Source organism: Poecilia latipinna, unplaced genomic scaffold (genome assembly GCF_001443285.1).
Source record: "Poecilia latipinna isolate Pla-1442-1.1 unplaced genomic scaffold, P_latipinna-1.0 Scaffold377, whole genome shotgun sequence".
Classification (NCBI taxonomy): domain Eukaryota; kingdom Metazoa; phylum Chordata; class Actinopteri; order Cyprinodontiformes; family Poeciliidae; genus Poecilia; species Poecilia latipinna.
In genome coordinates this window covers 300,795-310,718 of record NW_015112993.1, presented here as the reverse complement: position 1 = coordinate 310,718, position 9,924 = coordinate 300,795, and the positions used below count along the sequence as shown (strand labels likewise).

At 38.3% G+C, this 9,924-nt stretch overlaps 1 protein-coding gene across 1 annotated transcript in view; it reads left to right on the top strand.

Annotated features, from left to right (window-relative positions):
- ccdc3b (coiled-coil domain containing 3b) overlaps window positions 1–9,368 on the top strand; it is a 13,397-nt gene extending 4,029 nt beyond the window's left edge. Inside the window, exons 2-3 of the mRNA XM_015036748.1 lie at window positions 2,409–2,583; window positions 8,250–9,368. Coding sequence (XP_014892234.1) covers window positions 2,409–2,583; window positions 8,250–8,546 — 472 coding nt within the window. The 3' untranslated portion in view covers window positions 8,547–9,368. The remainder of the gene's footprint in view (window positions 1–2,408; window positions 2,584–8,249) is intronic.
- Window positions 9,369–9,924: the final 556 nt, after the last annotated feature.

The following is a 9,924-nucleotide window of genomic DNA, read 5'->3' as shown; positions in this document are numbered from 1 at the left end:
CCAAAAAGGGTTTTTGGCGTTTTTTTCCCTTAAATTTTTTTTTTTTTTTTTTTTGGTGTGTGTGTGTGGGGGGGGGGGGTATTCATTTCCCCATTTCCCCTTTGCATTATTCCACATGTGTTTAAAAGACTACATCATTTGTTATGTTTGGAGCAGTTTGCCTCCAACACTTCCAGTGTGCAGACTTGCTGTCCTAATTTGACATGCATGACCCGGTTGCACCCTCTCAGTTTTGTTTCTTGAGAAATTCTGCAATTAATTTAACGTTTTCTGAAAACTGTTCCGCCATATGCACAAATAACTAAAACAATAAGACCCTTATCATGTGTTTGATTACTGCCATTGAGTTTGGAGGTTCTCTGACCCTGAGAATGTTAAATACGCACGTCTTTTATTAGGGCTTCTCTTAAAGGTTAATGGTTGTCATTAATGTGCCTTGTGCCCAAGTTACACAAACTTTAACATATTTTACTATGAATACCACAAAGTAGTGGGTAATTGTGAAACGGAAGGACATTTATGTGTTTTGCTGTTTGAGTCCCATTTACTCTGACACCCTTAAATAAAATTCAGTGTGACCAATTGACTCTTTTGGGAGATGGAACCTCAGGAGATGATTCAAAGAAGGATTCGTCATAAAAATCAAGAAAGCAATGGTCAACCCTGACCACCCTCTTCTTCACGAGACTGTCTTGTGAAAAAAGGATCGTCTCTGGCCAAAGCCTCCTTCAGATTTTCTGTAATACAGACCACTACAAGAGATCTTTCGTGCCAACAGCCATCACTATCTACAATAACTCTCTGAAGAATCTGAATTAATACCAGTTGCAACAATTCCCCTTTGGGATCAATAAAGTATTAAAAAATTGACAGTTTTACTGTCTAAACTTAAGGTGGTAGATACATACTCAAAATGATTTTCTGCTATAATTGCAGCCAAAAGTGTTTCTACAAAGTATTCATTCAAATGGCTGAACACAAATGATATTTTGTAGGATGTTTATTTGTTAGAAAAAAAAATGTAACCCATGTATCATTTTCCTTTAACTTCATAATTATCCTCTACTTTGTAAGGGTCTAAAACATAAGGCTCCACTCAAACTAAATCCAGTAAGCAGCAGATGATTAGTAGGAATAAAGGTTCCTACTTTCTAAGGCTGACTACTTTCATCATATTTCATCTTAGGCTTAAATAAGAGATTTTTGTATTACATAATATTTGTAGGAGGAATTTGAACTTTGGATAACATTTATTTCAAATATGAATTATTTAAAATACAGTAGATACATCTTTAAATGCTTCATGTCTTGAGGTGTCACCATAAACTCAGTACAAATACCTTTTGAATCAGCTTTGTTGCGGCTGCTTAGCAATAGTTACTTACAGAAGATCTCTTATCAAGTCTCCAGGGGACATTTCTTTTTCCTCTCCCCCAAAACATCTTCTTGAACAAAAATAGCCTCTCCGGTCAATCATGAGTACATGCTCCCCAGACAGGATAAATCACAGCCTAACACTGAAAAAAAATCATCGAAGGACATCCCTCAGGATCCATCAAAACAGACTGAGTTTGCTGCTAACGCCATACGTTTGCTGAAAAACATTTGGCCCACTTTTTTGCTCTCTCTGTTGTTCTACTTCCTCTGTTAAAGAAAACTTTATTACATTAATGCTAAAAATGATCAATATGCACTATCAATTACTATACCTGATGTTCTTTCAGTTCACTTTTTTTTTTCTTCTTCTGGCGTCCTCAGGTTTGCATACTCTACCCTGACTCTGCAATTCCAAATACTTTTAGTTCCCCTGATTACATCTAACCTTTGACATCATCTGCTGAAGGAAAACATGAGCTCTCCCTTGCCACTTCGACATACTAACGGCAAGGCCTTTGATAGGGACGGCGAGGCAGAGGACGTTCCCCGAGGGCCTCGAAATGAAATCCAGATGAATAACACAAAACTTCCTGAAGATATGAAACACACTTCATAAATCCCTCACACCTTGTAATTTACTGGTTGAGTCATCCACATGCTTCTCAGGGTTTTATAATGTTAGATCAAAGTCTGCCAGCAAATTACATAGTTATATTTTCTTCCCCCATTTTTGAAACATTGACAGGTATGTCTCTATGCAATGAATTGGCAGGTTACTCGTGCGAACTTTCATATTTAGCGAGAGCTCAAAACACTCTTTATTGTATGTGTATGCTACCCTGTTGTCGTCCCGTTACTTAATTTTATTGAATTGCACTGCACTTTGGTCGCCATCTGTTGTTTTGATGTGCTACATGGATAAATTCATATCGACGTGTGTTTTCGTCTGGATTTAGTCAGACATGCAAACACTTTTTGCTTTGTTTTTCATTTTCTTTACTAAACGTATTTGTGCTCTTTATGCCATGTAGGATGGATGAAAACTACAACATTATTCCACATGGAGTTAATTTCCAGGACCCCATCTTCCCCGACACTCCAGAGAACCACCGCATGTTTGCCAGCCTCTTCCAGTTCTCCAACTGCACACCAGGAACTCAAGTCCACAGCTTCACTCCAGAGTGGGAGGCTCAAGAGGACAGCCGGGTATGTATGCACTGAAGATGGAGACTTAACGTCTGTGACTTTCACCCAAGTTGCAAAAACACAGAGACTCTAGACTTGACTTAGACTTGCTCTGGTAAAGACTCTAAATTTGATCCTCAGTGAAGTTCTAAGACTTGACCGCCCTGAACAGTTTTTATCTTATGTGTAACAAATGGTAAAAGTTAGCAAGTGCATACCAAATGAGTAAATATTAATGGTAAAAATTCCCTCCGGGTAAGTGTTGTATATACAAATGATTTGTCATGGTGATGTTACACACAGAGGGTTTGGATTCTAATGTTTCTTGGCAGGAAAAGGAGTAAACAGCAATTTTCAATTTCCACTGCTTTTATTTAATATCAGCAGTATTAAATAAACATTTATTTAATATGTTTGTTAAACATATTAAACAATAAGACCCTTATTGACTGCAGGTTCTCATGTTTCAGGGTGTGTTTGATGCATAAACTAAGGACTGATATGAACAGATTTTAGACGCCTTTAACACTCAAGGTCTTGAAATTTGACCTCTGCTGTTGTGTCCTCTAATGTGGACACAGCAGAGATAAGTATACAAGTTTGACTTTGAAAAGAGTCACTTGAGTCTTCTGTTTCAGGCATTTGGTCAAATAACCTGATCTGGTTCATCTGTAACTGTTTCACAAAAGTTTACTCTCAAAAGACCCAGAAGTTGGACATATTGTGGAACACGCAAAAAGGATTAGGTACTACAACCCTTTGTTTTCAATGAAATGATGGAAAAAGCTGGCATGTCAAAAAGTTCTTAATGCACGAGAAACCAGAAGCACAGTTCTTGAGGTTTGGCAAGACAGAGAACTTGCAATGTCTGAAGGAAAATTGAAAAAGCACAAGAGTCAATAACTGAATTGTTGAGGAAATTAAAGCCAGGAATAGAGCATTCATTGCCGTATCAAATATACTGCTACACATAAAATGCTTTTGAGACTTCCCACAAACTCATGCACCTAATAAAAGAAGGACCCAACAAGCAGATGCCTTCTTTCTTTTTCGCAATAAGCTGATGTTGTTGAGGAGAGTTGTTTTCCCATCCAAACATCACTAGTAACCCCTTAGTAGAAAAGTGTGTGCCTTTTCTTAAATGATGGTACAATATAAAAATAGTGACCTTGCTCCGTCTAATATATCAGATGTAGTCCGGCCTTGTTTTTCCTCTGTCCGCAATTATTTTCTGGCTTTTCATGCAAAAAGAAATCTGCCATTAATCTTTGGATCAGGGTTGTGATTATAAATACAAAGCAAAATTTTTTGAATAGATCATTGTTTTGATAATTTAACTCTGCAGAATTAGAAACATGATGGTACTTTACTTGCTATAATTGATAGATACTCTTGATCCGACTTATAAGAACATGCTTGAGCTGACTGCGATTTAAATGGTAAACTGGGACGTTTTGGACATTAATAGCCACTTGTTTTCGGTTTAATGTGGGATGGTTCAGTTTTTTTTATTGGGGGCACGAGGGGTTCTTGAAACATGCTCTGCTGCACTTGACTGACTTGGATTTGCTTTTAGAAAGATCTATGCCCTTGAGATATATAACTTTTGGTTTGTTTGAACTATTTAGGAGAAAATTATAGGTAATTTTTGCTGTATTTACCTTATAAATAGAGGGGGGGAAAAGTCCTTATAAGCATCCCTACCCCTCATTACATCTCTGACATCAATGCAGAACAATTAGAAAGAAAGGAGATTGCAAACGAAGCTTGCTGAGTGAGAACAGACACATTTCAGTGTTTGTGGAGAGAGGTAGGCAGGGCAGCAAAGCAGTGAGTGGGGCAAGTATGAGGGCTGACCTCCTGGAAACAACCGTACCACTGTGCCTCTTGCTGCTTAAAAACAGGACAAGTTATTTACTGCTAACTGCACAAGCGATACATGTTTACCTGCAGCAGTAAATAAGAATTCGCAACCACTTATGCTGTCTTTTCCTTTTTGACTGTATCCATAGAAGGAATTTTGAATCCAACTAGACTTGCAGGTTGCGAAGTAAAGTTTTTGTCCAGAAGATAAAGTGTGTCTGCCGTTAAACCCTTAACCTGACACTGTGTTGAATTATGGTCTGTGCATACTCCGGAAGGTCAGAGACGTTTCTCCACTCCAAGGCAGGAAGAATTAGAACAAAGATCGTTCTGATTGGGACCTTCTTACTTTAATAGAAACTCCTGTGCCGAAACTCATGGCGATGTCAATCCTCTCTGCTTTTGTGGATGGAGCACGTCGACGTCACATTTCTCACCAATCGCACACAATAGTTGCTGGAGACCACAGAAAAATAAATTCTACCCAGATGATCCATCAACTCCAAGGTTTTCCAGAGAGAGAAATCTGAGAGAGATGAATGATGTAATTTTTTGTTCTTTTTTTTCTCTCTCTTATCCAAAAGAAAGAACAAGTTTCCCGGTTGTTGCAGAGTATGTACAGACTTTTTTTTTTACTTGAAATATGAAGCAGACAGAAGCAGTGCCATCCATCTGCCAGCCCAACGGTTGGTCACCATGGGAACTAACACAGGCCAAAAACCTTCAGTGCTGTAGATCAGATTATCTTTTACATCTTACATAATCCGCAAATTCTTTCATAAGAAAAACAGTTTAAACATAAAGAAAATCAGTAAGAACTAAAGTAGAAGTCTCTAAAATCCACTACCCGGCAGCAGCTGCTACCTTTCCTGAATAACTTCAGCAACTCTGACAGCCATAATCTTGGAGTTCTCCACCTCAGACCGAGTGTGTCCTCATGTAAAAATCATTTGCGGGTGCAAAAAAAAAAAAAAAAAAAAAACGTAAAGTTGGTAAGGTGTTAAATTTAACACTTTCTGCTTTTCCCTGTTCGGCGTCTAAACGTGGTTCTTTTCCGTTTTAAAGTTCCGTACTTTTAAGGAAAGTCCTCCGGGACCAAAGTGAAAGCACATGGAAAGAGTCCACAGCTAATATTACAACAAGTAACGCTCTAACCAATGATGTGGGTCGGCAGCACATTTTTTACATTTCCGCAAAACCCTCAGTGGTTGTTATCTGATGGCAGAGAACTTACATCGGTCGTCCCGCTGGCCCATGTGGAAGCATTAGAGTCTGCTGAGGAAATCTAAGAAACACAGTCAGAGGCATATGGAGGTAATTTTTTTTTTTGTTTTGTTTTAGCCAGGAAGGGTCCAGGTCTTTGAATCATCTGTCTCAGGTTCGCAGGCATGTTGAGCTTCAGCCCAGAACAGTGAAACAGAGGGTCTTTGCATAGCTGGTTTACTGTGTTGTCATTTTTTTTTATATAATAAGAATCATTTTTTCCATATCTTTATTCTCACATGCAGTCAAGCTTACTCAATTTTTCATTAAAATCTGATTCTGCGTCACCTTTTGTTTTACATACTAACAAAAATAGATTAAAAAAAAAAAGAAAAACAAAACACAAAGAAAGACTCAAAAATACTACACAGATAATACGAGCCAGTCAACTCACTACTGGTTGGAAACGATTGAAAAAAGATGTGTTTTAAAAGAGACTTAAACACAGGAAGAGCAGATGCCTGTCTAATGTTTAAAGGCAGTTCGTTCCAAAAGTTGGGAGTCATAACAGAAAACGTTGAGCTCCTTTAAACATCCACCTGGGACAACTAAAAGCAGCTGGTCAGCTCTTAGAGGTTTGCAAAGAAAGATACGAAGTGAGAAGATACTGAAAGGTACAGAGGAGAAAGAGGCCAGGAAAGGTGAGATGTGTTCATGGAAGAAGATACCCCCATCAACTCTTTGAACAAGAGTTGATGGGGCATAAAGTGCATTGCAGCAGTCAAGGGCATGTATTACTCTCTCCAAGTCATGCCTAGATGAACCTCGATTAAGTTTTGCTTTGCTTGCTTTAACTGGAAGAACTTTTTTTGCAGAACAGATTTGATTTATCAAATTTAAACGGAGTTCACAATTATTCCAAAATTGTCTATGTTCTGTCAAATGTAATATCTCCAGAAAACAAAATGTAGTAGGCAGGGTGCTTATCAGGTCTGAATATAATCAGGTGTTTTACTACCATGAAGACGAGCGTTGCATGGATGTTTGGGTGCTAGAGATAAGCAGATCTGACATTCGTCTGTGTAGCAGTGAAACAGAAGGTCGTGTTTTCTCTGATGTAAGGAAAACAGAAGAGGACCGCAAGAAAGAGGGGCAGAGGCAGCACATGAAATTGTCAGTACTAACACGAAACATTCTGTCACTCAGAGAGCCAATCCTCCTTTCTATCCACTCAGTGAGGAACAAGATGGGAGCATGGAACTCTGCTGTAAGATCCAAAAGTCACAGAGTTTCTCACACACCTTTGTCTGCAGCCACATCTGAATTTGGCTTTTCCTCACTTTCACCACACGCTACTTTACGCAAGACGCATGAGAAACAGGATTGCTTTCACATTGTTCCCCTTCACTGTTTTATGTTTCTCTTCCCAAAATCCCTTGTTTTAAGCTACAAGCGTCCAAAAATAACCTCTTTTTTTTTTTGGCCCATTCTTATACAAACATTGGAATATCCTGGAGGACTTGTGAGCTGTTGATACAGGCTCTGGGACCAAAGAGCCTGTCAGCAGCGTTCCCTCATGTGACTTACACAAAGAATAGGCCATATCCAACCAGCAATTCTACATCATATATGTAACAAAAAGTTTTGTTTTTTTTCTTTTTCATGACTTTATGGGGTCGGCTCAAGCCCCTAGCAGGTCTTACCAATAGTTTCCACGTAGCCATGTGACATCAACTAACAGAATCTTTGTTTAGTTGATCTAGTCATGATCGTCACGATTTAATTGCGTCAGCCCTGAAGTTATGACTCTTGTAAATCTTCTCCATATCGCTCCTCAAACTGAGCAAATGGTGCATATCAGTAACCCTAAGCCAAAATCCATAAAACTGATGCTGCTTTTACAAACTCATTGTAAACAGAAATTCAAAGTTGCGTCCAAAACTTTGGCCCGGGTTGGTTTTTTGCTTCCAAAATGCCATCGCGGAAGTTTATGTCATGTCAGCGACAAGCACATCAGACTAACAGCTGAGACGTGTTACAAAATCTGCTCTTCCCGAAACACACGGCCCCACGCAGAAACAACAGAACAGGAAACTTGTCAGAACAAAGGAATATTATGGCAGCATTATCAAGAAAAATCTTTCATTCCAGAATCACATTGTTAAATAAGCCATTGCCATATTTTTACTTATTAAAGTAGCAACTACACGTTTTAAAGTTGTCAACCAACAGGAAAGAAAAATATGTCCCTTCATGGTTTTAGTCAGAATGCTTATAAAAGTAAAAGTTATTCTGAAGAGGAATAATATCCTGCGCATTGCAAAGAGGAGATTAATGTTATTGATGTCCCTATATAAAATTAAAGTGGTCAGTATTCAAATATACAAAGAGTTTTTTCTGATTTTTGGTTGAAAAATAGTTTCCAAAGCTATGTTTTTATTCCATTCCACTTGAATTATGTGTCACTTTCCTTCCATGATTATTCGCTACTGACATTTAATCACATATGCCACGCGAGTTTCCCCCCTTTTTTTTTTTTTTTTTTTAACTAAAAACTGCTTACGTGGAAAGCTTGAATAAACAACGCTCTTATTTTTATTTTTTTTTCTGTCTCTTCTCAGCTGCTGTGCTCCACAGTTCAGAAAGCTCTGTTTGAGGAGGAGGAGCGAGTGAGGACTCTCTCCCACAGAGTGCGTACTCTGGAGAAAGCCAATGGCCACCTGAAGGAAAAGGTGAAGACCCTGAAACGTCTCCTGCATCTGGCCCAACGAGAAACCACGAAGGAGCAGCAAATTCTCAGCCTTAAACAGCTCCACGAGTCAAAGGCGGCCCAAACTCACCCTGACCAGGACACTACCGAGGATCAAAAGAACCAGGAACTTAAAAAAGTCCCGCCCAAGAAGCTAAAAACCAAATAGGTGCTCCTTTGTTAAGTAGCAGCAGAAACAGCCATTTCATTGTCTTCAGTGATAAATCACGCAATATGCCTTTTGATGACTTTTCTCTCTCTCTGTCTCTCTCTCTCTGTCTTAGTGCTGGACACGTCATTCATGCATTGTATCAATATTATGATCTTGCCTATGAAATGCAGAACATGACTAATGTGTTAATTGTGAACACTAAAAAGATTGAGATATGTGGCTTGAATGGTGCTGCCTCATAACTCAAGATGCTTTGCGTTGTTTTAGTTAAGCAGGTCTGTTTAACGCTTTTCCACAGAGCAAATCTCCAGGACAAGGCCAAGTGGTGGGAGTGTTTGGATAAAAATGTCGTAATGCTATAAACATGTACAGTCCATTTTTTTTTTTTTATGAGACATTGATGAAGAAAAGTTTCTTCTGTTCCATTCTTTTCATTGTCGTTATTATTCAAAGTTAAACCAACATGTTTATATGTTTGTATTTTTTTTACATCTGAATTTGCCACCTTTGGCTTGCCATAGCTAAAATCACAACACATTACTTCTCTCAATAAATCACTTTTAAGTGATTTTTTTTTTCTTTTGTCTGCGTTTGTTTTGTATTTGGTGCGGAGCATCATTTGTGGTGTAAGGTTGATTTATTGCGTGTCAGAGATGAAGGTTGCCTTTATGAAGCATTCTGTGATTGCTTTGGTTTTTGCTCTGTTTCATTTATACCCCTAAGCGTCTTGCTTTTCCGGTGCTGTAATATCTTTTTTTATATAAATAATGCAGCTTTGAAAAAATAAAATCAAATAAATTATCTTTTTCAAAACAGTTATCCTCTGCTTATTAATGTCGTGTGTGGCATGTTGAAATTTAAAACAGTTTTCGTTACGAAACCTTTACAGTGATATCTGTGAAATGTAATATTCCCCTTGAACGCTACTTTCAGTACAGAGTGCCAGCTATATCCCAGTGATATATTATTTTGAGTCTTGTGCTGGTGAAGATTTATGTTTTTAACATTACATTCTCTTGTCTCTCACAGTTCTCCAGATTTCGGCAGTCAGCAAGAAATAAAAAAAAAAAAAAGTTTTCATGTTCAAATCTGAATCAGATGGGATTCTTATGATTTGTTTCCTGATGTTATTGCACTGTGGGGGTCAACATAAGTTAATGTTCAAAAATCTGGAACACTAATATTTTAAGATGAATGTGTCTGGAAATATGTCTCGCCAAGAAAAGAAGAAAGCAGCGCCTGACAGCTGTCAGCACTGTTAAACTTAGGTGAAAATTTCAGAAGCCTGCAGGAATGTTCCCATAACCTCGATGTTTTAAAAGGAAGAAGTGATACATGCGTTAGAGTATGTTCAGTGTTCTTCGCAGCCTATGAA